This window comes from Pungitius pungitius, chromosome 11 (assembly GCF_949316345.1).
Source record: "Pungitius pungitius chromosome 11, fPunPun2.1, whole genome shotgun sequence".
Taxonomy (NCBI): domain Eukaryota; kingdom Metazoa; phylum Chordata; class Actinopteri; order Perciformes; family Gasterosteidae; genus Pungitius; species Pungitius pungitius.
The window spans coordinates 11,825,349-11,837,425 of NC_084910.1; the positions used below are offsets into that span (position 1 = coordinate 11,825,349).

General features: G+C 40.9%; 3 protein-coding genes across 6 annotated transcripts in view; 1 reads left to right on the plus strand and 2 right to left on the minus strand.

Annotated features, from left to right (window-relative positions):
* Window positions 1-341: 341 nt before the first annotated feature.
* LOC119197763 (uncharacterized) lies at window positions 342-2,474 on the minus strand. 2 transcript variants are annotated; one of them, XM_037454351.2, is made up of 7 exons: window positions 2,386-2,474; window positions 2,138-2,302; window positions 1,918-2,016; window positions 1,610-1,666; window positions 1,101-1,214; window positions 891-1,007; window positions 342-801 (listed from the first exon to the last, which is right to left on the minus strand). In XM_037454351.2, the coding sequence occupies exons 2-7, from the start codon at window positions 2,297-2,299 to the stop codon at window positions 772-774; spliced, it is 579 nt and encodes a 192-aa protein (XP_037310248.2). In that variant the 5' UTR covers window positions 2,300-2,302; window positions 2,386-2,474; the 3' UTR covers window positions 342-771. The 2 variants fall into 2 exon arrangements, with proteins under 2 accessions (XP_037310248.2, XP_037310249.2); XM_037454352.2 differs by lacking the exon at window positions 2,386-2,474 and having other exon boundaries at window positions 2,138-2,377.
* An 839-nt stretch (window positions 2,475-3,313) lies between these two features.
* On the plus strand, window positions 3,314-5,286 carry si:ch211-269k10.4 (uncharacterized protein LOC100150242 homolog). The gene is made up of 5 exons (XM_037454530.2): window positions 3,314-3,472; window positions 4,267-4,386; window positions 4,504-4,560; window positions 4,648-4,755; window positions 4,869-5,286. The coding sequence occupies exons 1-5, from the start codon at window positions 3,314-3,316 to the stop codon at window positions 4,989-4,991; spliced, it is 567 nt and encodes a 188-aa protein (XP_037310427.2). The 3' UTR covers window positions 4,992-5,286.
* Window positions 5,287-5,328: 42 nt separating this feature from the next.
* The window catches only part of zgc:158766 (uncharacterized protein LOC100009641 homolog), a 28,912-nt gene continuing 22,163 nt past the window's right edge, over window positions 5,329-12,077 (minus strand). For 2 of the 3 annotated variants that reach the window (XM_037454529.2, XM_037454528.2), the window contains exons 14-24: window positions 11,218-12,074; window positions 10,643-10,892; window positions 10,182-10,271; window positions 9,248-9,472; window positions 8,861-9,031; window positions 8,599-8,776; window positions 8,374-8,490; window positions 7,772-8,044; window positions 7,250-7,479; window positions 6,600-6,669; window positions 5,329-5,837 (exon numbers count right to left, since the gene is read on the minus strand). In XM_037454529.2, the coding sequence (XP_037310426.2) occupies window positions 6,625-6,669; window positions 7,250-7,479; window positions 7,772-8,044; window positions 8,374-8,490; window positions 8,599-8,776; window positions 8,861-9,031; window positions 9,248-9,472; window positions 10,182-10,271; window positions 10,643-10,892; window positions 11,218-12,074 (2,436 nt within the window). In that variant the 3' untranslated portion in view covers window positions 5,329-5,837; window positions 6,600-6,624. The remainder of the gene's footprint in view (window positions 5,838-6,599; window positions 6,670-7,249; window positions 7,480-7,771; window positions 8,045-8,373; window positions 8,491-8,598; window positions 8,777-8,860; window positions 9,032-9,247; window positions 9,473-10,181; window positions 10,272-10,642; window positions 10,893-11,217; window positions 12,075-12,077) is intronic. The other variant, XM_062565582.1, reaches the window with a different exon arrangement.

Sequence of the window (12,077 nt, forward strand, 5' to 3'; positions counted from 1 at the left end):
GAAAAGGAGAACATTGCTACCTCAAAAGGGTGAGGATTAACCAGATATTACATTCAGCTGTGTGTCACAAACTGCCATTAAATGTTTAATTTGTATTATGTTGCAATTGCATTAAAAAATGTATTTAGTTTTTAATACTAAATGTATATATATACTATTTTGGGGTTTATTTGCATCATCTTAAAACCAGTTAATTCATGTTTTAGCTCTATCTGAATTGTCTATATATATATTGCATATATATATATATATATCATTGTCTAAAGTAAGTAAATCTGTGGTAGGTCCACAAGAAATCAAAGAACACATAAAAAAAGGAAATCTTCATCTTTATTTGCCCAAAGTAAACGTATACAGGGTTTGACAGAGAGACGACAAAGCAGACACAAGAAGTTTTAAAATATTTGCAAAATTTCAAAACAAGACAATCCCACGTTTTCTACGATTAGGGAACACATGGTAATTTTAAATGATCAGAAACAACAATCCCTTATTATTTCATTGCTGGACCTTTTGTTGTCAAATTATTAAATTATAAGAGATGTACACAAACATAACAGGTGTTAATCAATATAATAAGAGAGGTGGCTCATTCACATACGTACGTAGGTTTTAGCTACTTTTAAAGGGAAAACAATGATAAATTTGTCATTCTGTGTATGTTTTCTATTGATGGGTATATGAAAGGGTTCTTCATATAGTGCTGCTATGCACTTTTGATACAATAAGCATTTAAAAGTTGCTCGTTGGCTTGTTGAGTTCCGTCCAGCCTCAGTCTCCTCGTTTCAGCAGTATGATGGGCTGCAGATAAAGAATCACTACTTTTAGTTATGCATAATCTTATTCCTTTTGTAGTTTACACAGTTGCTATGTGTGTAAAAAAGACATACCAAAGTGTTGAAATGGGGTCTGCATACAGCTTTACTTAACCAGTAGATCAAGATAGCGGCGATTAACTTTTCAACAACCAGCAGACTTATGATTAGTCCCTTGAGTCCTTCATGGATCTTAAAAAGTCGAGAAAAAGGTTGAGTAAATACACTTTTCTCTGTGTTTTAGAGAGAACCAGAGGTTACCAAAAAATGATGTTTTCCTTATACCTTTAAATTGTTCGAGCTCATTTGTGGTGGAGCATGAAACTTGATCAGGCACAAAATAACTGCTGTGATTGACCAGAAGAAGCTGATGATGTTCAGAGAGAATGACAGCTTTGTCTGGAAGGTGAAAGAGGTTATGAATATTGCAAGTATTGGTGAATACAATTAGTTAAAAAAGAACATAGTACAGGCTGAGAAAGCTGTGACGTCGTTGTGTATTAAGAAAATTCTTCTTGTCCGTAACAATTATACACACAGGGGTGCAATTTACAAAGAGAGGAGTTTTGGTTTGGAATAACGTATCGAAATCACAATATAAATATGGACAGAAATATGGTCAGCAACACAGCAGAAAACAGCAGTAGGAAACATTACAACTATACTACTCTAAATCATACTACTATATTCCTAATAATACTATCTATACAGTACATGTCATTTCTTAAAAATTACCTCTTCACATTGTAAGGATGATTCTTCTCTTGAGAATAATAACTTAATTTTGAACTTACCACGTGCATGTTTGGAGACTGTCCAGCTGCATAGGACAGGATTCCACAGACCACAAACTAAGATAGTGATAAAACATGCTAATTATTTAGCACACAAATACAACAGTAAACATTATGAATTGTCAAATGAACACAATCAATTAATGTGTTTGACTTTGCAATCTGGAATATCCTAGTAGTAAAAAGAGGTGGAATACTAGATGCTTTTTATTTATTTTCTGTTAAACAATAAGTAAAAAGTAATAGTTTTGTCTAGAGAATTACTTTTGAATTGTATTGCTGCGTAGTTATATGCATAGTTAATGTACCACAGCACAGGGTAGAATGTAGATCTTTGCAAGAACATCTGTGTTTAGAAAACTTAGTCCGAGTATGAGAATGAACACCCCGGTGATGGCTTGGGCTGCCTAATGAAAAAAGACAAAAATACTGCATTACAACGCTGCAAGTCAAAGACAAAAATACAACATAAAGCTACAAAATATTCTGCAATGATAAATTGTCTTGTGAAGGAAGTATTCTGCTTACTCCGAGAGGTTTAGGCTTCCCCTTCACAGCAAAGATCTTGTAGGAATCTTTAAACACACACTTAAATGTCTCCGGCATCAGTTGACCGTCTCCAGTGTCCCTCAGGCTCCCGATTGGGATGGTGATGATCATTGATCCATCACACACAAAGGTCTTCCGCATTGCCTTGTGAACACAATTGAAGCAAAGATTGTTAAAGCAGCTTTTAGCCCTTTCGGAATCTGCTGTCTAGATTTTAAGAAACAGACCTTTTTTTTCCTTCAGTATCCGGAATTCAGACTTGAAATGATCTTCTTTGTCAAAATGAGTGTGACAAGGAAATGACCTGCCACGCCAATTGTCTTCCTCTCATTAACACCCCCCCTCCCCCCCGGCCCGCCTTTCCCTCCAACACCACCACTTCTCTGTCTCTCATACACTCAGAAATAAATAATATACCCACAAAAAGCTTTTTTGCAGACCGATTTGGCAAACCTCTAAACCTGCCGACATATTTAGTTTTGACATGAACCGTTTTCAAGGGCATTTGTTAAATTAAATTAGAAATACTGGGCCATAACATCCAACTTATTGCACAGAGATCACTGGCTGAGAGAGGAAGTTAAGATACGAGGTGATCTCAGCTTTCAAAGTATTTGTAGGGAAGTGAAATCGTGTTTCAAGAGTGAGGCTCTTGGTTGAGGCGAATACAGAGTGTGAAATAAATACTTCTCAAGCAAAACGAGGTAAGTTAGACATTGAATTGTCCTACAAAAAGCCTCTATTGTACATATCTGTATTATAGAATATTAATTTGCTAACCACTAAAATCCTACATGTGTATGTAAGTCAATCGATACATTTTTGTTGAATGTTATAAGTATAATTTTTTTTTAAAGAACAATTTGGGAGAAAAAGACTTTTGGATGCTGCTAAAGCCCTGTAATAAACATTCCTTATTTACTAAGTTAATATTTTATTGAAACTACTCATTTTTAATTATTTGGGTGTTTATATATATATAGTGACATATTATACCTCATCTGGTTTATTTAGATAAATGAAGAAAAAAACATTTGATCCAACAAAAACAAGGCTCTAAAAAACGTCACCTTGTTTTGTGACAATTATTATACACATTACATGACCGTTGTATGCCATTGCTTTGGAATTTCTTTCGCCAGGTCAGAGAAAAACATGGCCTGTGCCGACATCAACATGGACATGGAAGATGCTCCACTAAGGGACGAGCAGAGCGAGGAGCCTGTGATGCAATATTACCGAGCTTTGGAGTTTGTGCCCGACGTCAAAGGGCCGCTGCATGACCTGCTGCACAAACAACCGGCCGTGCTGGGGGTGAGTGGATGTCTGCCAACATACGAATCCTTCGAGAAGGTCGTAGTATTGAACTCTTTTTGAAATTGTGTCATGGGGACTTAACTCACTAACCCAGTTTTGTATTAGGAAGGTCATGGTATTTCATCTACTGCCCTGAATTGGGCTTTGAGAGTCTTATAATATGTAATGTTTTTTTTTAATTCAGAGGACTCAAAAACATCATGTAGAAGGTTGATACATTGCAAATGATTACAAAATGATAAAAAGGCACAAACATCCTTCATAGATCCTTTATCCTCCATACAATGCAAACAAAACGCACAAACGTACACATTGATTTCAGGGACAGGCGGGCATTAGACTACCAACCCTTAGTTAGTCTGCATGAATAAAATAACACTATATTGAAATATAATACTGAAAACATCCTTCTCAAAAAGTGTTGAATTCAAATGAAACATAAGAAACAGTATACTATTTATGTAATAATATGATTTTGATCAATCAGTCAATAAGTTTAGTGCGTGTAACTTGTACCTATTGTGCAGCTTTGGACAGCAGCAACAGGAAATACTGTTCCGGTATTCTTCTTCATGTCAAAGCTCACACAATCTTGTCTTTGCTATACTGTAATTTGTGGACAATACACTCAACATTGAAATCCCTTTTGTGTTTTACTCTCAGTAATTTTGAAGAAAACACATCAGGTTTGGGCAACAAGATACTGGATGAATGTGTTTAATCATTTTGGAAGCATGTGACATTCAGACAGATAAGATGCGATGGATTCAGTGCCTTTATGCCTCTGCCAGGCTCTGCAGATGATGAGTGGTCTCTTCAGTGTTGGAGTGGGAATACTTTTTGCAGTAACCCAGGAGATTCACGGATCCCTTTTGGCGCTGTTCAGACTTTCCCAACTGACCGGAACAATTGTAAGTCTCTGCTCAATTTGCTAAAATTAAACAAATAGACTCGAGAATTAATCAAAAAAGATGTGCTAATGTTAACTTGTCTTCAAAATAGTGACTTTGGCTTCTTGTCCTTCGCAGTTCGTCTTTGCTGGATTGGTTTCCAACCTGTTGTTCAAATATCCAAGATTACTACCTGTAAGTACAGCTCCATCCAACTCCAATAAACAATGTACAGAAATGATTAAATGAATACAAAATCATAACGTATGGCTGATGTTTCAGGTGTCCCTCGCTGTCAACTGTGGCTGCATTATTGTAGCCGTAGTTTCTGCTTGTCTGATAAGTGTTGACTTGGCTCAATGGAATTCCGAAAATGATCTACATTTGAGGGTAAGGCCATGTGAAGCATACAGAAAAAAGTTAAATTCTTCAATAATAGATATTACATATATTTGCTAATATAAAAACCAATGCATACTTGGTTATTTCCGTGTTTCTGGCAGGTAGAGGTGATGGAACTTTGTGTGTTGGGGCTCGAGGTGTTTCTCTCTGCAATGCTTTGCTTCTGGATCTCCAAAGAGAAACGCACTGTGGTCAAGAACATATCTGAGAATGCATCAAATTAACCGTCTGTAAATATAAACTACCGCAAGGCCGTTTATTAGTGTGTATTAAAAGATAGACAACTGTGTGCGCAGAGTTTTTTCTGTGGCTTTCTGTTTCGCCTCGATTTCCTTTTTTTGAGCTGAAACCCCCGATGAGCAGCCCGGGCTGTGGTCTGCGCCCGATGTACGACTGAGAAAACAAGTTTTGTGGTAAATGCATGTCAACTACTCTGATGTGAAGGAAACACCACTACATCAACCTTTGTAACGGTAGCACTGGGCCTCACAGGGTTGCTTTGTCGGTCTATGTGCACGGGTGTCGGTGTGGTTTTACACGGCTCTTTAAAACCGTGTAAATATCTGCAATGTGTTTTCAGATAAACTTTTAGTGGCTCTCAGGCACAGGTTACTGCAGAACTACAAAGGATTGTGCATTATAGAAAGTAACCACGGGTGGAACTTAACTTAATTTCAAGAAAGAAAGACAAAGAAATGATTACAACAACATTCTTTTAAACATTTAAACATTTTAATCATCTGTACAAAGTTGTTATAACAGAAGACTGGCAAGAAAAGGAAACTATTGTCCAGATAGATCTGCTTGCTATTTTTTGTTTGTATGTAAAATACATAAAAAAACTCATCTACAGTATAAACATTGATTCATATCTAGCTCATTAAAACAAATGTACAGACCACTGACGTACCACGTGCCAGTGTAAATTCAGTATCATTGTGAAATGCCATCCAATAGTTGAGCTTCATCCATTAAAGTGTTAGTGCTGCGAAGCTGGTCTCCGGTTATTTTTGTCTCATTGTCTTGATATACAAACTACTGTTGCATCATTCATCTTCAGGACTTCACAGCTAGGTAGAAAGAAGGAATACACAAGAATGGGGATTTAGAAAAACATCTCTTTGGAATATAGTCACCATAAAATATTAAGAATATGAGTCAAATCAACAAAAGGCCTGTTGAAACTCCATTCAACAGCTTTTGCTGGTAAGTGCCAGTATACAACACATACTGTTTTCAGATCAGATGCTTTTATATGTATATTGTGGTTTATTTACTTTATTTTAGGCCTTTCAAAAAAACAATGGTTCTTATTTACTCCACAAAAATGTGCCTGCATGTAAAGACAGTGAGGCTCTTCTCATTTGGCTCAGTCCATTTCAGAAAATCTAGCTGCCGTTTGCATTGTAATATTCTATGCACATAATCTGGTAGTGTATTGTTGTTTTGCAAATCATTTGAAATCAGAAATAAAGTTAAGTTAAACATTTCCAAACACAAAACTCAGGCGACAAAAAACCCCATAAATGCATTCCAAAGCCCCCCCTAAAAAGGTTGCTTGCGTGCATGTGTTCAAACATACATGAAACGCGTCAAACGGATGCATCGAGGAGAATGAGAACAAAAAACACGAACGAGAGGCAGAAGTTTAGCAAACCAACCACCCGTGAGGAGAAGAGCCCCCTAACCCAGCAGGACACACTGCCATGCAGCACACACGGCACCAAACGCACATTTTCACACACATTAGTAGTCAGTCGGGTTCTTCACAGTTGTTAATGAGGCTGTGAAGGGAACAACCCGGATGCGGTCTGGTGACAATGGTTACTTACTGAGCTAAATTCCCTCAGCTCTGAGTCAGACCACAGTAGAGAGGCCGACTGCTATATGAGAGGCTTTGCTCTGGTGAAAACAAAACAGCAAAAAGGTGGTGAGCGAAACGGAAGCTTCAAATATTCCTGTCCCTTTCACACGTGGCCTGTTTAAGGTCCATTGTAACTGAACCCTGCTGTAAAAACCAATCAATGCAACGCTGCTGCCGACTAACAATGGAATCCGCCTGAAAAAGTGGGTCCCTGGTGTGGCTTGTTTGGGGTTTTCAATAGAATAGAATGCAGCTCTGAATGGTCTAAAGGGACTATTTCAATACTCAACCTCTTAACACAACATGATTTTTAAAATCATAGCCCTATCGGGGTTATAATCAGGACTTTGCATTCCGTGATCCTGGCTTTAAGCTTCTTTAAGTAAGTAATCAACATGGTGTTACATTATTTTGGGATCACGACCCTTGGGAACATTCCCTATCGGAAACATGGAGAGGACCTGCTCCGTATTTAGATAGAAAAGACTCATTTCATGGTAAAAACAAGTCAATTTTGATTATTGATTATACATCAAGAGAACATGAAAAAACGTGATGTTAGCAAAAGTGTGACTTCTGGTCAGCTTTGTCATCTAATCAAGATAATCAAACACTCACTGCTGTGATAAACTTGGTGCCTTGGGGTTGGAGCTCGTCCTCTTTCTCGAATATTGAAGGAGATGCGATGGAGGAGGACGTCGTGGAGGAGCACAGGAAAGCGGAGGCCTCGTTGTTGTTGTTGTAGGAGTCCATGACGATGCTGCGGTGCGCGGGTATGGTGAGGGAACTCAGTCCTGTTACACTGTCACTGGAGGTGCACTGGGAGGACGTCTCTGAGCTCTCAGTGACTGTAACACAACAAAGTTATCTTAATACTGAGTAAAGCAACGAATGACTCAAGTCAGATGTCTAATGTGCTCCATCTAGTTACATATCTATTATCAAAGCTTTTGATTGTTTGATTTTTCAGACTTTGGCAACTCCTAGTGGTAGCTGCACAGAACTCCAAAAAAATTAAATAAAACCAAAATGACTGTGTTTACATTTACATGCAAACACATTTCTCACATCATATCTCACCCTAGATGTTTTTTTTGTATCAAGTAAACACCTATGCATACCACACCAAAAGCCACTCACTCATGGAAGGCTGGCTCCCGGTGTCGTGCTCCAGCTCGTCCTCCTCTATGCAGTCGTAGGGCCACTGGGCAAAGGAGGGAACACACGTCCCTGGGTACGGGTGCGGGTGTGAGGGTGACGAGTACAGGTGGAGATTGAGCGAGCCCAGCAGGGAGGAGGAGGACTGGCTGCTGGAGGACGAGGTGCTGCTGTTGGAGATTGTGGAGTGAGGTCTCTTGAACGAAGTGGCGTGATCAAACGAAGACACGGCGATGGACGCCCGGGTCCTCGCCTCTGTCGGCACAGACAAGCACAGCGAGCCGTGAGATCACGGGAGGGATGATAAGTGGCTGGAATGTACAAACATTCCTGAGGTTGTTAACTACGATAATTGAGGCATGAAAGAGGAGTATTGTAAAAAAGTTTACTGCAGTTGTAATCTCTTCAAATCTGTATGTTTCAGATTACAGCTGCTGCGTAATAATACTTGCATTAAAACACCTGTAATTAAGTTAGCATAATTACAACATCAATGGTAAATGTGCAACAAAATAGAGCAGGAGAAAGAGGAATAACGTAATAAAAACACAATCAAATACATAAAATGTCAAGCAGCAGCTCACCTGTGCCCTTCATGATATAGTCGATGGCTCTGTCACTGATAGCTGCATCGCTCGGCTTTATGTCCATAAAAGGCTTGCTTCCAATCCCCATGGACACCATCTCCTGCATGCGCAACTCTGCAAGCCAGAAAAAGATCAATTTAATGCCTAGAACTTTGTTCACCTTGGGGCCTGAATGGCACGTATACACATGTGTGAAGATCAAAATTAAACAATTAAATACACCTCTGTTTCTGAGCGCCTGTCTCCACAGAATCTTCCCAATGATGGCTGTCCACACAGCCTTGACCTCTGCAGAGCTGGCTTGGAGTATAAACGTGTCCTGTGACTTTCTCCGACGGAACCAGATTTCAAAGCGCAAGCCGCTGTCACCAACATTTTCCGTCATACCTATTTCCGCAGTCTAAAAGGGAACAGATTAGAAATGAACTCAACTATCCTTATACAAGCAGAAGCGTATCCAAAAGTGAAAAATACAAACGCTTACTTTGAAGGACTGTTTGTAGATGTAAAAGTCATATCCTCCTTCTATCTTCTTGGTCTTGCTGAAGAGGATGAGGTCCTCAAACAAGAAGACATGGCGGAGGTATTTCCTCCGTCCGCACCACACTACGAATTCATCCTGGCAGCGGAGTTGACCCTGTTCCTTTAGGTTCACCTGCAGAGGAAACATGGCCGTTCACATGCGTCAGAGAGAACAATGCGAATCCTGTTGGGCCTGGGAAATGGTGGAAATGGTGTAAACACAACAAGATGACCTCCAATTGACAAAAAATGTTTTAAAATAAGGTGAACGCATATCAAGTTTAAAGGCTGACACTTAAAATATTCATCACAGTAGCACATGGCTCTGGGCCAATGCATTTCTTCTTACATCACAGCTCCGAATGGCATCCATAGCCAGCAGGTCGTTGCCATGGCGAAGCTGAAACTTGACCATTTCCTCTGCGGTGCGGAGGTCGCTCAGCTCCTGCTCCTGGGACTGACTGCACTCCTTGATCAGGTCTTTCAGCAGCAGCGCGTATTTACTCATCCTCTGGATGGGCTTCAGCAAGTAAGAGGCCAAGTCCATCTTGTCCCCGAGCTCCATTTGCTTATTCTGGGGAAAGACATAGTGAGGGTTATTATTGTGTTTCAGGTATTTTGAATACAGATGCAAATGTTGAGATTAAGTTCTACCAACTGTAGTTGAATTCTGTTTTTTTGGGCCCATATCAAAATTGAGAATTAAACGGTTAAAAAAAGATATATATTTCAGGTAATATTAATATAAGACAGTAAATAAACATTATTATGATTATGATTATTAAATCATTTCACAAAGATATAAACTGTTTGGCAAATTTTACACATAAAATGAACATTTAAATGTTGACTGGTGGATAAACTACGTATGTAATGGTGACACTGTGTCTACCTTAACTCAAACATTCCAGCTGATATCTTTAAAAAACAACACAGGTTACAGACACTCTATGATCTACATGAGAAACTGAGGATGTCCATCTGCTGACAAAGACCCTGAGGTGTGGATTTTAAAGCCCCCAAAATAATTCACGTTGGAGCTTGTTTTTCAAAGGTGTTTTTTTAGGAACATGTCACCATAAATCAGTACAGTCATTTTGCCAATACACATTGATCTGTGGTTGGTCCAACATGGTTAATCAAAACTGCTCATGTTGAGGAATTGCTCAGAATCTACTATGTTTATATCTCATTGTAACCCATTCATTTAGTGTACAAACTAAAATGTGACGCCCTGTGACCCGCCAGTCTGTGAGGAATTTAACCAGAGATTCCAGACGCACCTTAAAAAATTCGTTCCCATGGCTGCTGAGCAGAGCGTCAGACTGGGGCTTATTCTTGCTGTACAAAGCATACATTCCAAACTGATCCTCCTGCACACAAGATTAACAGGTTACACTGTGTCGATGGTAAGAAGTAGGAATTTCAGGATGCTTTGCAAAACACGATGATTGTTTCAGCGACTGAAGGCAATTGCATGGGCTCATTCTGATGAGTAAGTACACGGGTATTGGAGGAACAACAGCGTGACAGGTAAGTCATGTGACCTCACTGTAAACATTGCATTACGTTGTTTTGAAAAACATCAGTAACCGCAAGTCAACACATCATTGGGACCCATCAGAACTGGGTGCTATTTTTAGACTGTAAGGGTGCCTCCTCAGGGCCCTTTGGCTGACTGACTGACTGACCGACTGACTGACTGACTGACTGACTGACTGACTGACTGACCGACTGGACTCACATGTCTCAGAAAGCAGCTACTGATGGACAGCGGGGAATGGGCGCATGACTCCAGCTCCTTCAGGAAGTACTGACTGTGGAAGTCCCACAGTTTCTCAACATTGCCAAAAATGATGCTGCGCTTCCCCCGCAGGTCCTGTGGCAAGTCCAGGCGCTCCATCTCGGCAAAATAGTTCTCAATGATGTAGCCGAGAGAGCGAACATACTCCCTCTCTGTGGAGATCATCTCATCCATTATGTGCTGTACTTTACTGGACAACAAAAAGACACAATGAGTACTCATGGTGAACGGGTGACATTAGTGTTACAATAGCAAAGTATTTGAGGGAATAAACCCCTGCAATTTTAACTTGTGATTGCTTGTTTTCTCAGCATCATTCTATTATACACTGAAACATATTTGTCAAGGAATCTTCACAGGAAAGACAGAATAAAGTAATTAAAACGGTTGGTGAAAAACAATTACCAGCCAAAAATCATAACTCAACAACATTTTGTTGCGTTGGTTTTGATCTGGTATTTTGCCCACGTTATCTTCCTCTATAGACTTTTTCATTTTTGATGGTCTAGTCTCACCTGCAGTGTTTCTTGCCCTCTCCGTCGCTGTGTCTGCTGTGCGTCCTTGACGGCGTAGACATGCTGCGGCTGCGTCCTAACGCAGGGCTCATGATGTCGGGTCTCTGCAGCTTCTTCTCTGCACACACGTTATTCGCCACCTCCAGGCCCTTGATGTAGACGCCTGTGTAGCCGTGAATGTGGCTGACGTCTGAGTGACCGCTGTCCCTCGGGGTCAGCTCGTAACTCATGGTCTTCTTCATGATCTTCTTCATTGGCTGCTTGCGCAGGCGGGCTGCCCCGGAGTAGACGGGCTCGGAGTGGCAGGAGATGGTCGAGTCGATGGTGCAGTCGCTGTCCGTGTCGTCAAACATGGACGGACTCTGCCTCAGCTTGCCGTCGCACTCGGGGGGGAACGTGAAGTGTGAGGAAGAGGAGATTGAACTGGTTGGGCTCTTGGAGCAGGGCCCAGCGGATTGCGGCTTGTTGTCCTCAAAAGTCAGCGCGGGTAAAAGCACACGCGCCTTCGCGCCGTGCTGCTGCGTGGCGGCAGTCTGGCTTTCCGCTGCCTCCAAAGGAGCCGCCGCGTCGACAACAGCCGTGGAGTTAGGGGCCGCTGTCACGGCTCGGGCCAAAGTCTCTTCCAATCGCTGTTTCGTCTGCTGGCACTTGTGCCACACGGTGTTCCACTGCTGCAGCTGCTGAGGACTTTCCAGGGAGAGCACCATGTTGTTGAGGGTGCTGAAGTTGTCCATGGAGAATTTGGAAGCCTCGGTGTAGTAATCCTGCAGGTTCTGCACCACGGACGGCAAAAGTCCAACAGTGTCTTGACTTAGGTGGCCAAAATAGTCCTGGCAGTGCTCCATCCACTGGTTTGCCTG